Source organism: Nycticebus coucang, chromosome 11, assembly GCF_027406575.1.
Source record: "Nycticebus coucang isolate mNycCou1 chromosome 11, mNycCou1.pri, whole genome shotgun sequence".
NCBI lineage: Eukaryota > Metazoa > Chordata > Mammalia > Primates > Lorisidae > Nycticebus > Nycticebus coucang.
In genome coordinates this window covers 60,329,473-60,348,554 of record NC_069790.1, presented here as the reverse complement: position 1 = coordinate 60,348,554, position 19,082 = coordinate 60,329,473, and the positions used below count along the sequence as shown (strand labels likewise).

The following is a 19,082-nucleotide window of genomic DNA, read 5'->3' as shown; positions in this document are numbered from 1 at the left end:
CAGTTCATTCAGTACGGTTCATAGAGTTTTCTGAACCACGCATTTATTGTGACCATTCCTGTGTGGTCTGAGAACCGGATGAAGAAAGGGTTCAGTGATTAGTTTTGTAGTCAGCAAAAGTTATGTTAGGATGGCTACATTTGATTCTTCTATCTTCCTTCTCCCCTTTTATCTCTTCTCCTCTTTAGTTCTCTTTTCCTAACTATTTTCATTTATGCTGGTTTCACCCTATAATTTTGGAATCTTTCATATTCTAGCAGGGTAGCTCAAGAAAAGTGTTTTCAAGGTTAAGATATTCCTAAGAACTATTCCAGCTCTCTCTCTTTTTTTCTTTTGTATCAAGAGTTGAGTCCAAAAATTTTTGTGTGGACTACCTTGTTAACCTTTTGTTTGTTCCTTTTTAAACCTTTTTGAGGATGTTTGATGATCAGAACATTTCATTCTCTTACCTGTTGGCTTTGTATTTTTCCTCTGACAAAATCAACTTCCCTTCAAAATAGCATGAACATATTTTCTAAAGTGGTGATTTGACTCTATTAACATGTTTTGTGTAATTGAGTCTTGTGAATGGTTTGCCAGAGGGCATAAAAATCATACTGGGCAGCCCTCGTCTCCACTGTTGGAAGAAAGCAGCACATTTTGCTCAGTCATCTAATGCTGGAATAGCATATGGTTACGTAGAATGTTACGCTTCTAGAAGATTTGATTTCCCCCAATTTTTTGACACTTCTCAAAGCTATATATTGAATTTATTAAATTAAAAAGAAACTCATTTAGATGTCCTATAAGTTTTAAAAGTAAGTAAACAGACACAAATATAGAAATATGTTTGGGTTTAAGAATTAGCTCCTACAAGATTGAAGTTACTTTAGATGCTTGAGCTTTTGAATCACGAGTGTCTGCATTCTTTTTATCAGAGAAGAATGGTTTGCGGTAGCATTACTGCCTGGGCAGAGCTATACTGTCGGTCTATCCATGATGTCCTTGCCAGAAGCCATATAGTAAGTTTTGTGTTGTAATGGATGAAATTTTTCAGGTTGCTGGTTTTACATGATGTGGATCTGCTTGGAAATACTTCCTGTTCCAGTCATCAGCCCCAGGCTGCCCATGCATTTTAGATTCAGAAATGACAACTAAAACCATTTAGGCAGAATTATGGAACAGCTAAGACACATTTAGAATATTATGATCATATAGGTTAGGTCATATAGGTCATTGCGACCAAAAAGGAGCAGCGGATTTTACATGATATGATTTAAAAAGAAAAAAGAAAGAAATGGCTAATTTAATTAGGGAATAAGCTATTGCTCCGTGATTCCGATGAGAGGATTTTTATGAAGTATAAACTTCTATGTGTGTTGACTGCCTTTACCCTCTTTAGGGAATATGTGTGTAATTGACTGGTAGAATTTCAAACATTTCTTAGGTGGCTTAAATTTGGTAAAAATAAAATAACCCAGAAAAAGATTTTGTAATATGTCAAATAAATCTGTGTAAGACAAGTGAAATGTTTGAGGATACCATGTGTCTGGGTGATGTGGAATAAGCGGAAGACTGTGTTGCCTTATTGTCATACCACGTCTTATGAGGCACAATAATCTAGTGGGAATTAGAATCTCTACTTCGGAGGGGGGAGAGAGCACTTTTGTAATAGTTCATGAAAGTCTTATTTTTGCTGTTAAAGATGATAGGAAATTTTAATGCATTAACATAAAGTCTAGATATCATTTGATAAAATATTTAGAAAGTTTCATTTTATAATCATTGTTTCTAAAATGGGCTCTTCTGGCACATATAGATAGAAACATCGTCTATTAAATATTCTGAATGCTGTGATTTTGTTTTATAGGATACATTGGTTAAAGTCCCAGCCCCCCGCATCTTTTCTGATTAATAACTGCTCTCCATGTGTCGGAACTCACATTATAATTTCATTAATTATGATTTGGGAGTGAATTAGATGAGTACTATAAAGCTTAACAGGGAAAAGTGCAATTTCAAAGTCAATTTTATCTTGTGGACTGCGTCTAAGAAGAGACTGACCCTAGCTGCTTAGTAATTTGATGTTTTAATTCTTACAGCAATGTAGGTTGATTAAAACAGAGATTATACCTAGAGGAAAACAACATTGATTGCTGTAGAAGAAAGGAGGGTTCAAATTTTATATGTTTTCTTCCGTTGCCTCTGGCAGTAACAATTCTCCAATAAATTATAATGAGCTACAGGTGAAATAGATTAAAAACTAAAGGAATAGGGCGGCGCCTGTGGCTCAGTCGGTAAGGCGCCGGCCCCATATACTGAGGGTAGAGGGTTCAAGCCCGGCCCCTGCCAAACTGCAACCAAAAAATAGCCGGGCGTTGTGGCGGGCGCCTGTAGTCCCAGCTACTCGGGAGGCTGAGGCAAGAGAATCGCTTGAGCCCAGGAGTTGGAGGTTGCTGTGAGCTGTGTGAGGCCACGGCACTCTACCGAGGGCCATAAAGTGAGACTCTGTCTCTACAAAAAAAAAAAAAAAAAAAAAAAAAACTAAAGGAATAGTGAGTTATTCCAAAGTTCATTACTACCCGTAAGTGTGGTTGTACTAAGAATGTGTGTGTGTTGTGTCCCAGATGTGGAACAATGTTATGAAAGTGACACTGGCCAAGGAAGAGAAAGTATCAAGGCGGTCACCCTTGCTGCCTTGGTCACACTAGCAATTATTGTCATTGTCATAAATCTAGAGACCACATGGGGTACCACAGGAGAGTGGAAATTACTTTTCCTCTAAAAATTGTGAATTTCTAGGTATGTTCGCTTTCCATTGAGAGTACTAAACGTTCATTTACAGAGAGGAGGTTGTGGTATCTGGAATCAGAATTGGATATGGGCTTTTTAAACAATCAAGCATCATTCAGGGAAAGGAGGGCTCTAGATTTTTATGCTGCCAGTTTTCATATGCTGTCAACTAGTTCTTAACGTATCCCATCTTTTAAAATCATGTTTCCACTTAATTTTTTTGTTTTGTGAATCAGGTTTTTAATTTCAAAATACAAATATAAGTGAATTTTGGTAAACACAAAGTAAGTGTACCTATTTAAGAATCAAGAAGTTCAGAATTACTTTTTATAATCTTTCCATATTCTTATGCTTATGAAATAGTTTTTTAGTCCTATTAAAAATGGAAAATTAATTCTTATTAAAAATGGAGAATTAAATGAAACAGAAGTTAAGGATGTGGAGACTATATTTAACATAACTTCAATTCAAAACAAAGATTTCCGATGGTTATCTCCATGGAATGGTGTCCTTATTTTTAGCCTAGATGCAAAAAAATAGGGCTATGCTATTTTCAATGTCTCATTTCCGCAGTATTCCTGAAGAACATCAAAATTAGCTGACAAATACTGGGATACCATGTTTAACATTACAGGAGAATGGAAACAAATACATATTGTCAAGAAGGGGCTTTATTGGATTCTTGATTGTTGTGAAAAGTACACTCTGAAACGCAAAAGCAGAATTACTCCGAGGAACTTGATATCTCATGAATAGGAGGTTTGATTATTTGAAGAGTAAACAAATAGAAAATCTCACTTCATACATAATAAATTAGACTAAATAAAGAGCAACATAAGCACATACTAAATGGAAAGTCTCCTTAGCAATTGACCTATAATTGTTCCTGCCCTGGAAACTGGGCAAGATTTCAAGTCCGTGGAGCTGTCTGAGTTTCAGATAGCTTTCTTACCAGTGGATTTAGGTGAAGGGCGTTGCTTCTTTCCCTTGACTTGGGGTCAGGTTTGAAAAAGGGCCGGGTATGGAGAGGGGAGAGTGTGGAAAAGATGAATGTCATGGTCCATTTGTGTCTCATCTTTCCCTTTGGCCCGCCTCTTTGTCCTGGTCCTCTTTTGAGGTATTGTTCTCTAGTTCCTTTTGAGGAATTATTCTCAATTATATACATAATTTATCTTTCTAGTTTTCTCTCATGTCTTTCCTTATAAGCCTCATGACCGTGTGCAGCACATGAGTAATATTAGTCATTATACTGGGTCAGACAATTAAGTTCGCGGACTCGTCTTAGAAAAAGTGCTGCAGATCTTGTTGCTGAACGTCACTGTGGTCACCTTCAAGGTACTCCCCTTGGGAATCCACACCAACATCAGCATCTAGTCCACACTTCAAGTTCTTGGTTCTGCATAGAATTGAAATTAACTGAGATTCACCTATGTGAAAGTGCTTATGGAGTAAAAAGTCTTTCTGATTTTCTGTGGTCTTTCCATGGCCTATCCTTTTACAAAGAGATACTTTCTTTTGCCTTGTAAATTGATTCGGTCAGAGAGAAATTGCCTCAATGTGGTGAAATCCAAATTTTAAACCCTGAAAACTCTTTTACAGAAAGCATCTCTTTCACCTCCGGGGGGTTATGATTTCATATACAGTCCTCAGATTCCTTCCCCCACAAATATTCCTGCACCTACGTAAATAGCCAAGTAATTGCTACCTGTTGGATAATCAACACAGAGGAAAGAGGATCCTAATTTTGGATTTACTGACGTAGGAATTGAGCCTTTAGAGCCCCTTTCTGTACTCCCTCCATTTTCTGCTTTGTCTGTAAGTCTAGCCACATTTGACAGCTTCCTTTAGACCCGCCCACTTCATGGAAGGTCGATGTGTTGTTCCCAGGCATTCAGGTGTAACCCTGAAGCCAAAATAAGGGCTTCTAAAGGCATCATCCTGGAGCACAGCAGTGGATGAGAGGGGAGATGTGAGAAGGCGAGTGAGGCATAGTGCAGTGAGGGGAAGAGGAGCTGTTAGCACAGGACCACGGAGGAGGTAGGAGGAGAACACTCTTTGTAAGGTAGTTACCAGGGATCTAGTCTACAGGTGCTCCTTTTGACTAGAAAAAGAAATAGCCAGAGATCAATCCAGATAGAGCAGGGATTATCAGTGTGCCTTCTTGTGAGAGTGATCTGTTTGTCATGGGGGCCTTCTGTTCTGAACTTTTATATCCAGAATGACCGTGAAAAATAGAATGACAAAGAAGTACATTCTGGCATCAAATTTACTTCTGTATTTCCGAACCAATGTAAATCATCAGTGACTATCAAAACATAATCTAGTGACTAGAACGAAGGACAGAGGTTGTAATGGACGAAGAGGTGCATTGTAATGAAATTTGTAAGGTAGGAACATCTAATGCCGTCCCAGGCATAGTACCATGTATTAAAAAAGAGAGAAGGAAAAGAAACAGTTTCTAATGTAGGTAGAAATTTGTCAAGCAAGGATATTGGGTACAAAGTCTGACCTCTTGTTCCTTCCTCCATATAATATTCTCCAGATTTTTGCCCCAATCACTCAGAGCAATCTGAGGTAAATGGAGCATTTGGTTGACACAGTTTGAGTGGCTGCGTGGAGAGAGTGGTGGAGTGGGCATGAGGATGTCTGGGCAGTCAGACGGAGGAACACCCATGTAAGGAGGAAATGCTGCCTCTGGAAGTTCTAGTTTTCTGACTATATTTATCATTCGCATGTTTAGTTGCAATACTTTCAAATATTCCTACCTATTTATGCCCCGTTGCACACCACAGAAATCATCGTTATCATCCTTGTCACCTTCAATATTATCTACCAGGTGCTGCGTAATGTCTGGAACCATTACGGATATTTACATTAATTTTCGAAGTGACTATATAAAGTAGGTATACTCAGATTATCCTCATTACACAAAGGAAGATAATACTGATGTACAGAGGTTGTGTTTCCTGTTCAAGGTTACCCAGGTGGTGACAGCTGTGTGGGTGTGATGTGTGTAATGCACACATCACATTTTCATATCCCACATTTAGAGAAATATGGATTTAAAAACTTCAAAGGTTTTGAAAAATGTTTATTACCTTTCCGAAGATTTCCACTTCTGGAGGTGATCTCTTTCTTGTAATTCGTGATGCTATTGTAATTGGACATGCATTCAGGAGGTCATCATGTGTATCCTTAGGATCAGGAATTTTTTCCTTTATTCGTAGTATTTTTCTTTCCTCATAGTTTTTGTTGTTTCATTTTAAAAAAAAAGCTTTGATACATTTTTCTTGGATGAGATTGAAATAATTCATAAGTATACAAAATTCACAGAACATTTGCTGTATTAGAGCAGAAACTTTGCCTTATTTATTTATGCAAAATAATCATTTAATAAATATGTCATATGCAATATCATAAAAGTTCTTCTGTACTGATCACCAATCCACTTCTTTAATTTGTTAAGTTTAGAAGATCACATTACTAGATATTCTTGCATTGAATTACTTCTTCATTTCTTAGGGTAACTTACTTTGGTCTTGACATGTTAGTTTTTAATACATTATTGAATTTAGGTATCTAATTTCATAATTCTTAGAATTTTTACATTCATAAAGAGATTGGTTTGCTTCCATCTGTCTGAGAAGCACTCTGTCTTTTTCTGAGCTCTGGGGTAATTTGTCTATGTTACTTGAAGGTTTGGAAAATATTCCATTAAAACTGTCTGAATTCAGTACCTTTTTAGGTATAGTTCCTCAATTCCTGTCTGCTATAGAATCAAATTTAGTAATTGATGTTTTAGAACTCATTAATAGTTTATGTTTAGTAATTAATTGATCAAATTTAGTAAGTGAGTTTTATGTAGATATCAATTGTATTGGTTTAAACACGATTTAGTACTCCAGTTTACAGTGCTCTATGTTAATACATTTTTAAATTTCCTGATTTTTAATTATTTTGTTTTCCTAAGTCTTTTTTTTTAAGGCAGAGTTTCACTCTGTCACTCTGGGTAGAGTGCTGCGGCATCATAGCTCACAGCAACCAAAATCTTGGGTGTGAACAATCCTCTTGCCTCAGCCTCCCAAGTAGCTGGGTCTACAGGTGCCCGCCACAACGCCTGGCTGGTTTTTCTTGCTCAGGCTAGTCTTGAACTCCTAAGCTTAAGAAATTCACCTGTCTTGGCCTCCCAGAGTGTTAGGATTACAGGCGTGAACCACTACACAGCCTATGTTTAAAACTGTTTCCATCTGTATTTATTTAGTTTCTTTTTCTCTGTGTCTGACATTTTGTCTGGACCACAGAGACAGTAATTTTCAAATATAACATAGTTTCTGCCCTCATGGAGTTTGATTGAGAAGCTCAACATCTGCATATGGTGCAAGATAAAGACAATTTTGTCTCATAACCTATCTAAGAGCATTTCTGATGTCCTATTTTCTTCCCCTTCATCCTCTACTCATATCTTTCTTAGAAGTAATTCCAAAGGCCTTCCTCAAATCTCTGGACTACGTTAGGTTCTTTCTACATCAGGGATGTAGTAGTTCCAAGTACATTAGGTTCCTCCTTCCTATGTCCTTGAACGTTGGTCAATGCTGTTCTTAAAATAATACACAGTTGTAATTACTTGCATATCTCATTTTCCCTCCCACATGGGCATCTGTTTCATTTACTTATGTGTCCTTAATGTGTAGTGTCTGGAACATAATAAGGGCTCAAGAACTGCATGAGGAAGGAATGAAGGATAATTTCTGCTCTGTGTTTTGAGCAGTTATTACCTGGCATGCCATAGAAATGCAAAAATGGAATCTGAACTATTGTCACAAGGACTATAGCAAGGCCCTTGCATATATATGCAAGACAACTATTTTAAATTGCACTTGAACTTTATGGACTTTATGTATTATAAAACTTGCAAGTCCTCAACAATTCAAGCTTGATGGGACCCAAATGCTCATGTCACTGGCTTTCACAAAATTACTGTTTTAGTGTTATAAATGTTATAGTACACTCCAGTAAAAGAAGAAAAATGTGAATGGTAACTGTACATGTTTTTTTTTTTTTTAATTCTATGTAGTTTATAATACAAATAGAAAAAGCATTAGTAAAAAATATACAATTGTGGGCAAATTGAGCTTGGCATATTTCAAAGAATATGAGCAATATGATAGTCTCTAGGAATATTCTTTTTAACTTATATGTGGTTGTATTTGTCATATTGAAAGTATTTTCATTAATTTATAAACTGTATTTAGTAAATATATGCAGGAGTTCTGAAAACCTAAAAGTTACTTTTTTTTGTGACTATAGGTATAAAAAATAAGTCCAATGATTATTTTTGCTAGCATAATCTATTTATTTGGTATTTTTGGTATTTTCATCTCATATGAAGTAAATAGCCATAACTTGCATTTGCACTTGGAAAATACAAGATAATTGAAATTGTAATTAGATTGGTTAATTGTCTGTGTCTTTTTTAGTGAAGGTATAAGGATGTATGCTCAATGAAGAGGAAATTAGACACTTAATAAATTAATACATCAATATGTTTAAAACAAAACTGAGTCTTGAGGCATAAATAATGATTTAATTTGGTTAAAAATGGGCAGGGGGAAGTATACAACTACCTACATGAAAAAATCCACCTACTTGTCTTGTTTTTGCTTTGCTTAGAAGGTAATGACGACTTTGAAGTGGAAAAATATTGATTTATTGTGTTATAGCCAGAGGGATATTAATACATTTTCCCTTTATTCTTCCAGCACACTGATTTATGTCAGTACATGGACAAGCACCCCGGGGGGCTGCATCCAGATAATGTGAAGGTAGGAAAAGCTCTTTTTAAAACAAAGGTTAGCATGTGATGTGCATTTTTTGAGCTGAAGCCTAATATATCTACTAGAACATTAAAAACTTTCTGTGTAAAGAGAAGTAATATTGAAGTGAACCATGGTTGTTGAAAATCATGTTTTAATACTAAAATATTTGCACTGGAATATTACTATTACCCTAGTTTATTCTTCATGAAGAAACATTTGCTAATGAGTGAGAATCTCTGGAATCGTTTTGAAACACTGTTCTGAGTGGGGAGGGTCTCAGCTTTAGGTTGGATCCCATCTTGAAGTACCAACTGGTTTCCATATAAAGCTTCTTGGTGATCTGTGCTAACGCTGTGCCCTGGCTCTCCACAGTGCATATTTTCTCATTTGTACATATAAGCAGATTCTACTTTCTACTGGTCCTTTTCATTTTTTTTACTAGAAATTTGATCACTACGTGTAATCAAAACTAAATTTTTCTAAGATTTGACCTAGTAATCATCTTGACACATTGCTCAAATTTCAAGAACAGGAAACTCCGTCTTGGCATAAACTAGGATGTTGGAAGAGACCAAAGTTATATTAGATACAGCTTAACGACGTGCTTACATTTTATAAATCAGATGAATACATCCCATGACCCTGAGAACTAATAGAATATTATGGATTTATTTAAAATAATCTTTTTCATCTCCATTTCTTCCCATTTGTTATCTGTATCACTTTTTACAACATGGCACGTTTTTTCTTTTGTACTTTTTCCATTGTCTGTAGAGGTACATGTGCACACAGACTATTTTGTGTGTTTATTCATTTTTCTTTATTAAAATATATTATTATATTTTTTCACTTAAAATATATCATGGATGGACTTTAAAATCAATGCATGGCTATGTAGCTCACTCTTTCTAATAAGTGCATATTATTCTATAGTAAAAAGAAACCATGATTTTCTAATGTGGCATCTTTATGGGTACATATCGTTATCTTTGTAAGGGGTACATGTGAAGTTTGGTATAGGCATGCATGTGAATTAATGAAATTGGGGTAGAGTATCCATTACCTTGGGATTTATTATTGCTTTGTGTTGAGAACATTCAATATCCTCCTTCCAACTACTTTGCAGCTATATTACATATTATTGTTACTACAGTTATCCTACAGTGGTGTAGAACACTAGCCCTTAATCCTGTTATCTAACTGTTATTTTAATAAATCTCTATACCTATCTCCCTCTTCCCTCCACACTTTCCAGTCTCTAGGATCCTCTCTTCTGTTTTTTACTTCTATAAGAACATTTTTTAGCTTCCCATGAGAACATGGGAGTGTTTAGTTTTCTGTTGCTGGCTTATTTCACTTAATGGAATGTCTTCTAGTTCCAAGCATATTGCTGCACGTGACAGTATTTCGTTGTCTTTCATGGTTTAATAGTGTTCTGTGGCATATGTACATCACATTTTCTTCATCCATTTTCATTTTGTTGGACACCTATGCTGATTCCGTATCTTGGCCATTGTGAGTAGTGCTACAATGAACTTGAAGGTTCATGTGTCTCTTAGATATATTGACTTCTTTTCCTTTGGACAAATTCACAGTAGTGGGATTGGTCCATCATACAGTAATTCTATATTTAGTTATTTGAGAAACCTCCATACTGTTCTGCATGGGAGCTGGGCTAGTGTACATTCCCACCAATGGCATTGAAACTCACCTTTTCTCTTCATCCTCCCCCCACAATTTTTATTATTATTTTTTAATAGCCATTCTAACTGGGTAAGATGTATCTCATTCTGGGCGGCACCCATGGCTCAGTGAGTAGGGCGTTGGCCCCATATACTGAGGGTGGTGGGTTCAAACCCGGCCCTGGCTAAATGGCAACAAAAAAAATACCCGGCTGTTGTGGCGGGTGCCTGTAGTCCCAGCTACTTGGGAGGCTGAGGAAAGAGAATCGCTTAAGCCCAAGAGCTGGAGGTTGCTGTGAGCTGTGACACCATGCCAATCTACCGAGGGTGACAAAATGAAACTGTCTCAAAAAAAAAAAAAAAAAAAAGGCATAGCTCATTGTAGTTTTGATTTGCATTTCCGTGATGTTTAGTGACAGCATTTTTCATATATTTGTTGGCTGTTTGTATGTCTTCTTTTGAGAATTGGCTATTCAGATCCTATACCCATCCTTTAATCATATTTTTTTTTTTGCTTTTGAAAAACCAAAAAAAAAAATGGATCAAAGATCTTAGTGTAAGACCCAAAGCAATAAAACTACTCAAAGAAAACATAGAGGGAAGGTTATCAGGACGTGTTTCCATTTGTTAACATATTCAGCTCTTTTTTTCTTAGAGTTTCATAGTTCTCTTTATAGAGATCTTTCACGTCCTTTGTCAGATAAACTCCCAAATATTTCATCTTCTTTGGCACTTCTGTGAATGGAATAGAGTCCTTAACTGTTTTTTCAGCTTGACTATTGTTGGTATATGTAAAGGCTACCGATTTATGAATGTTGATTTTGTAACCTGAGATGCTACTGTATTCCTTGATCACTTGTAAGAGTTTTGTAGTAGAATCCCTAGTGTTTTCCAGATATACAATCTTATCATCTGCGAAGAGCGAAAATTTGATCTCTTCTGACCCTATGTGGATACCCTTGATCGCCTTTTCTTCCCTAATTGCAGTGGCTAAAACTTCCATTACAGTGTTAAAGAGCAGTGGAGACAATGGGCAGCATTGTCTGGTTCCTGATCTGAGTGGAAATGATTTCAATTTAACTCCATTCAATATAATATTGGCTGTGGGTTTGCTGTAGATGGCCTCTATCAGTTTAAGAAATGACCCTTCTATACCAATTTTCTTAAGTGTTCTGATCATGAAGAGATACTGGATATGATCAAAAGGTTTTCTGCATCAATTGAGAGAATCATATGGTCTTTGTTTTTTAATTTGTTTATGTGCTGAATTATACTTAAGATTTACGTATATTGAACCAGCCTTGAGACCCCGGGATAAAAACGACTTGGTCATGATGTATAATTTGTTGGATGTGTTGCTGGATTCTGTTTGTTAGGATCTTGTTGAATATTTTTGCGTTTATATTCATTAGTGATATTGGTCTATAATTTTCTTTTCTTGTTAGGTCTTTTCCTGGTTTCGGGATCAGGGTGATGTTTGTTTCATAGAACGTGTTGGGTAGTCTTCCTTCTTTTTCTATATTTTGGAACAGGTTGAGTAATATAGGTACTAGTTCCTCTGTAAAGGTTTAGTAGAATTGTGACATGAAGCCATCTGGACCCAGACTTTTCTTTTTAGGGAGATTTTATATGGTCGATGCTATTTCAGAACTTGATATGGGCCTGTTCAACATTTCCACTTGATTCTGGCTAAGTCTTGGAAGGTGACGTGCTTCCAAGTATCGGTCAATTTCCTTCAGATTTTCATAGTTCTTAGAATGAAGTTTGTTGTAATATTCATTAAGGATTTTTTGAATTTCTGAGGATTCTGTTGTTATTTCGTCTTTGTCGTTTCTGATCGATGAAATTAGAGATTTTACTCTTTTTTTCCTGATTAGGTTAGCCAAAGGTGTATCTATTTTACTGACCTTTTCAAAAAACAAAAATTTTTGATTTATTGATCTGTTGTATAATTCTTTTGTTTTCAATTTCATTTAATTCTGCTCTAATTTTGGTTATTTCTTTTCTTCTACTGGGTTTGGGGTTGGAATGTTCTTCCTTTTCCAGTTGCTTGAGATGTCCCATTAAGTTGTTAACTTTCTCTCTTTCTATTCTCTTGAGGAAGGCTTGCAGTGCTATAAATTTCCCTTTTAGGACTGCCTATGCGATATCCCAGAGGTTATTATAATTCATGTCATTGTCGTTTTGTTCCAGAAATTTGGCAGTTTCCTTCTTAATCTCATCTATGACACAGCTATCATTTAGCATAAGGTTATTTAACTTCCATGTTTTTGTACGAGTGTGCAGGTTCCTGTTGTTACTGAGTTCAACTTTTATTCCATGGTGGTCTGAGAAGATGCAAGAAATAATTTCTATTCCTTTAAATTTACTGAGGTTACACTTGTGACCTAAGATGTGATCTATTTTGGAGTAAGTTGCATGGGCTGATGAGAAGTATGTGTATTCAGTTTTGTACGGATGTAATGTTCTATAAATGTCTGCTAAATCCAGGGCACCACTTGGACAGTCCTCGAGCAATTGGCTCAGTTCAAAAGGCCCAAATCAATTGTCTCAGTCAGCACCTGTCTCCGGTGGGAGAGTTTAAAAGGTCTCTGGCAACTAGATCGCAGGGGTCTTCTGACAACTCAAATATGACTTGCTCCGGTTCTCCGTGAAGTCAGGAGGACCCACCCAGCAAATAGATTAGTCTGGGAAGGTTGATGCCTCCTTCCCCACCTTGCACCTATGTCAGACCCAGTCACTGATAACCCCGCAGGACTGTGACCAGTTGCCTCCAATCAGCAGATACTCCAGGGGTTTGCACCTGTCTGATTCACAAGGAAATCTATGTCTGCTCAAACAGACCGCTGCTCTCTTGACTCTATCCAGTAGGGGGAGGTGAGGCCTGACAACCTCGGTCACTTGAAAGAGGGTGGGGGGTGTTCACTCAGTTCCAGCCCCGCCCCTGATTGATGTTACTGACAGAACAGAATAACTTTGCGGGAATTTGTTTCTGTCCCTGCTAAATTCCCCTGCAGAAGAGAAGCTGTTTTGAGTTCCCAGAACCTGTGCCTCAGGTCCTGTCTGTGCGGCTGTATGGTCTTAGCTATTGTATTCGCAGCATGGTTACCTGTCAGATCCAGGCTCTGCCAGCCCTCCTTTGTTTAAGCTGATGGTCCCCTGGGGGCTGGGTGCATCTTAGGCTCAGTAAAGCGGTCTTCTGGGTCAGCCCCGCCCTGGGAATCTCCCAGCTTTGCGTGTGAGTTTTCTAGTGCCCGCGCTGCACCCAGACCAGTACCACCTCAGGCATTCCCTTTACTCACGGGGCCTGCGTTTCTGTCCCAGATCTGTTCCATGGTGGTTGCCACCTGAGAAGATGCCCGGCCTCCTCTGGTTGCCCAGAGAGACAGGGCGTGTGACTTCGGAATATCCGGGGGTGAGTCCTATTGTTGCCAAAAACAGCTGCTGCTCTGCACCTCGGGGCACCGCTGCCCCAGCATGGTTCCCTCTCAGCCGACCATCCTCTCCTCACTCCTGTGCCGCAGAATCAGCACTGACCATCTGCAGTCCAGATCCTGTCCACACCCCTCAAGAAATCACCCAAGAATCCAAACTCCTGGGGGACAGGCCTGTAGACCTCAGAGTGAGAGTGGAGGGGAATGCTGGGAGCTCAGAGTTGCAGGTAGAGAATATATACAGTTTTATACAGTTTTATGCCTGGCAGGAGAGAGCTATGGCACCCTAGTAGGTGAGGTAGGTCCAGTTTTTAGAGGTTCTCTCCCATGGAGTATAGTGGGAGGATCTTTGAACTCTGCTCATTCGTTTGTGGGGCACTCCAAGCCATTCTCATGAGGGAGGGGTCTCCCATCCGCTTGGTGATGGATTTTGTACCTTTTGTTTGTATCCTTGGGTTCGCAGCTCGCCTCAGCCGGTTAATGTGCATTCTTCAATCTTCTCTCTTGGTGCAGCTCTAATCTACCAGGTTACTTGCTAAATTTCTGTCCTTTAACTCTCCTTCTGGACGGGAGCTTCTATGGAACGCTGGCTTCAGTCAGCCATCTAGTCTCTCACCCTCAATGAATTTTCTTTACTTGGCAGATATACAATTTCTGTATTAATGAATTTGCCTGGAATTTTTGACCATTACAGGAAGATTGTTTTTCTCTACTCTCATTAGTATTGACTCTAATCAGTCATTTTAATGTTTGCCTTTATGATGAATAAAAATACAATCTCATTTACATTGGAAATTGACTGCTAGTGGCATTGAGCTTTGGATTTATGATTTAGTGATTATGAGCATTTCCTGAGCATTTGCATTTCGGCTTTTGTATGTTGCCTCTTCTGTAATTTACATTTTTCAATTTTTTTATTTTTCATAATAAGCAATAGATTTTTTTAATGCTTTTGGCATGAACAATGAGGGTTTTATAGTGGTCAGTTACATTGTATAATTTAAAAGTGTAGGAGCTTGTAGGAACTCTGACAAAACATTATTTTTTAAAATAAATAATAGACTCATTGTGGAACTTATAGTCTTTGTTGATTTTTCCTGTATCTCTTTTTTATTGTGTTTTTTTGTTTTACTGATAGACTTCCTTTCTTTAAATTTTCTTGACTATTTTTCTTAAAAATTTGTATACATTTATTTTTAGAAGTTAGATTAGGGAGGAAATTTTAATAAATGGAAAATATTTGTTTGCTAATCTTGATCATGTTAAAGTATAATTCTAAATATTAATATTATAATATGAACATAATTTTATCTTATTTTTTACATTAAAAATCTACATAATTTTATATATTTTTTACATTAAAAATCTCAAATTTGGGGCTAGGCATGGTGGCTCATACCTATGGTCTCAGAAATTTGCGAGGCCAACATGGGAGGATTGCTCAAGGCCAGGGGTTCAAGACCAGTCTGAGCTACATAGCAAGACCCCCATGTCTACAAAAAATAGAAACATTATTTGGGTATGGTGTCATTCACCAGTAGTACCAGTTACCTGGGGAAGGCTGAGATCAAGAGGGTCACTTTCAGGTTGCAGTGAGCTTTGATGACACCATTGCACTACTCTTCTGTGCAATAAAGCCAGGCCCTATCTCACAAAAAAATAAACAAACCTCAAATTCTCTATTTCTACATTCACTTATTCTAGTTTTAGGATTTATTAGATTGAAAACCAACAGTATAATACATCTTTGTTTGTGCTTCTCACTCTATCCCTTGGAATCTGTAGAGAGTGCAGCTAGTGAGGTTCCAGGGAGCCCAGAAGTCCAGTAGCACAGTGGAAGTCATCAGATTCTCTGAGTACTAGATTTCAAGTCTAGTGATGGGATTGAGATTAAAGAATTGACTCAACCTTTTTAAAATGTCATGATGTCACTGCACTTTTATTATCCTTGCTTGCTTTTCTCCCTCCCTGCATGTGTCCTTAGTTATGGGCAAGTGTCAATGGAAAATTTGGTTAGTGAAACAAAGAAAAAAGGCTCATCCAACAAGGCGTTGCCGTGTTCTCTGTCCCTAGGTCAGTGCCAATGGTGATTTTTGTCCCATTTTTACTGTACAGTCTGCATCTTCCATTACATTTTATTTTTTCTTTTTTACTCATGGTCTTGGGGATATGGGTTTCCAGATTGTTGTTTTTCAGTAACTAGATTGTACTTCTTAAAAATGTATTTCAGCATCTCTTATCCAAGCTTCATATACTTTTCTTTCATCTCATGGCTACTCATCATACCTCAAATGTGTAGTGTTTGCTACCCATTCTGAATCCATGTTATACTGTGGCAATAAAGAAGATATAATACTGCCAGAGTTGATGCCTCCTAAATATGATGAGAAATTTAATGTTGAATGAAATGTGTAGTCAGCATAGAAATAATGGCCCAGGAATTATATGTGACATCTATAGTGAGCCTAAGTATTAGTTATATACAGCAGCGATTACTCCCATATGAAAGTTGTTTATCACAAATATAGTCTAGAATAGGGGTAGAGGGAGGCAGGAGTGGGGAGGGCGATTGGCAGGAGGAAGGGCATAACGTGGGTTCTCACCTAACGTGCACATTGTGAGGGTGTATAACACGCCCCCTGGGTGAGGGGCTTCCAAATGGAGCTTTGCCTCAGAAGTGAAAACAATGTAACCTAAAAAATTGTACTCTCATATTAATTTGAAATAAAAAATAAAGTTAAAAATTAAAAGATAAAAAAAATAATTTATAACATGGTCACAGATTGATGCCCTACTACATTTTTCTTTCTAAAAGAATGTGATGTGATTTATTTCGTATTTTTTAACAAATGAAAATTAACAAAATATATTGATATATGGGTATTGATATATTCATATTTTCCCCATAGCTAGCGAAATCTTTGATTTCTTGAGAATTTTCCAAATGTCCTGAGCAGTCTCACAGTGTCAGTTTTTGGCTATAATCATCTAAGAGGTTTTCAAGTGTTATTCCACAGCAGAGTCACCTGTGAAGCTTAAATGTAACCCATAGATACATACATATATTTTTTTCACCTCCTAGAATTGAGTTTAAAGTCAGCTTAGTAATGGAAATTTAGCCAGAGAAATCAAGCAAGATGAAGAAATAAAGGGCATCCAAATTAGAAAAGAGAAGTCAGATTGTCTTTCCTTACTGAAGCCGTGATCTTACTTGTGGAAAAACCTAAAGACTCCACCAAAAAAAACTCCTAGAACTAATTAATGAATTCAGTAAAGTTGCAGGATACAAAATCAACACACAAAAATCGTTAATATTTTATATGCCAATAACAAACTACATGAAAAAGAAATCAAGAAAGCAATCTCATTTGCAATAACTCAAAAAATAAAACAAACTGTTCAAAGAATAAATTTAACCAAGAACTTCAAAGGCCTATGTGTGGTAGTTACAAAAAACTGATGGAAAAAATTGAAGAAGACCAACTAATGGAAAGACATTTCAAACTATGAATCGGAAGAATTAATATTGTTGAAATGACCATGGTACCCATGGTAATCTACAGATTCAACGCAATTTTTATCAAAATACCAATGAAATTGAGAAATAGAAAAACAATCCTGAAATTCATATGGAACCACTGAAGAACCAAGATAGCCAAACTAATACTAAGCAAAAGGAACAAAACTGGAGCCATCACACACACTACAAGATATACTACAAAGGTGTAGCAACTGAAACAGTGTAATATTGGTATATAAACACTTGGCACAGAGTACTCATAAATAAATCCACTTGTTTGGTGTCAACTGGTTTTTGACAAAGGCAGCAAGAACTTATGTTGATAAAAGGATACTGTCTTCAATAAATAGTGATGGGAAAACTGGGAATTTGCATGCGGAAGAACGGAACACAACCCCCTACCTCTCACCATATGAAAAAGTCAATGCAAAATGGATTGAAGATTTAAACATGAGACCTGAAACTAGAAAACTACTAAAAGCTAACATAGAGACAATGTTTCAGGACATTGGACTAAGCAAAGATTTTTGCGTCTAAGACTTCAAAAGCACAGGGAACAGGGCGGCATCTGTGGCTCAATGGGGTAGGGTGCTGGTCCCATATGCCAGAGGTGGCGGTTTCAAACCCAGCCCAGGCCAAAAACCACAAAAAACAAAACAAAACAAAAAAGCACAGGGAACAAAACCAAAAATAGACAAATGGAACTGTATTAAAGTTAAAAGCCTCTGCACAGCAAAAGAAGTGCTACAAAGAGTGAAGCTCAAACTTCACAGAACAAATTGCCTTATTAAAAGACTTTCTTCTGTAAAATTTGGATTTAGTCAAAAAGTCACAAGGCCACATATCCCCCAAGGCCTTAGATTTCCTACCCATGGAGGAATGGGAGAAAAAAAAAAAAATATATATATATATATATATATATATGTTTACATAGCTTTCATCTCATTTACCCAATTATAGCATTAGGACAATTGTGTTCTACACATGATAGAACCAACTTGTACTTGCAATGTGCTCCATAGTTGTGGTCCCCCTACCATCCCCTACTATCCCTCCCTCCGCCTCCCCATCCCTTGCCCTCCCCTTCCCTCCTTCATCATAGACTAAAGTTGTGTTTCATTTTTCATATGCAAGTGTGAGTTATAAATTGGTTTCACAGTAGTACTGAGTACATTGGATACATTTTTTTTCCATCCTGATATACTTTACTAAGAAGAATATTTTCCAGCTCATCCATGTAAACATAAAGAAGGTGAAGTCTCCATTTTTTTTACTGTTGCATAGTATTCCATGTTATACATATACCACAATTTATTAATCCATTCATGGGTCCGTGGGCCCTTGGGCTTCTTCCATAACTTGGCAATTAGGAATTGAAATTCTGCTCCATTCTGTTCTGATCCATTATATTCTGCTCCATTCTATCTTTCTCCATTCCATCCTGTTTAATTACATTCTCCTCCACTCCATCCTGCTTCATTCTGTTCCGATCCATTCCACCTGCTCCATTGCATCCTAATACATTACATTCTGCTCCACTCTGTTCTGATACGTTACATTCTGCTCCATCTGTCCTGCTCCATTCCATCCTGCTCCATTCTGATCTAATCCAACATTTGGCTCAATTCTGTCATGATCCATTCCATCCTGTTCTAGTACTTTCTGCTCCATTCCATCCTTCTCCGTTCAATCCTAGTCCACTCCATCCTGCTCCATTACATTCTGCTCTGTTCTATTGTGATCCATTACATTCTGTTCCGATCCATTCCATCCTTCTCCATTACATTCTGCTACATTTTGTCCTGCTCCATTCCATCCTGCTCTATTATAATCTCCTCCATTCTGTACTGGTCCCTTA

The 19,082-nt window shown here is 37.3% G+C and overlaps 1 protein-coding gene across 1 annotated transcript in view; it reads left to right on the top strand.

Moving 5' to 3' along the window:
- Window positions 1-19,082, top strand: part of CDK14 (cyclin dependent kinase 14) — a 535,950-nt gene that overhangs the window by 195,962 nt on the left and 320,906 nt on the right. Inside the window, exon 5 of the mRNA XM_053553550.1 lies at window positions 8,532-8,594. Within this exon, the coding sequence (XP_053409525.1) occupies window positions 8,532-8,594 (63 nt within the window). The remainder of the gene's footprint in view (window positions 1-8,531; window positions 8,595-19,082) is intronic.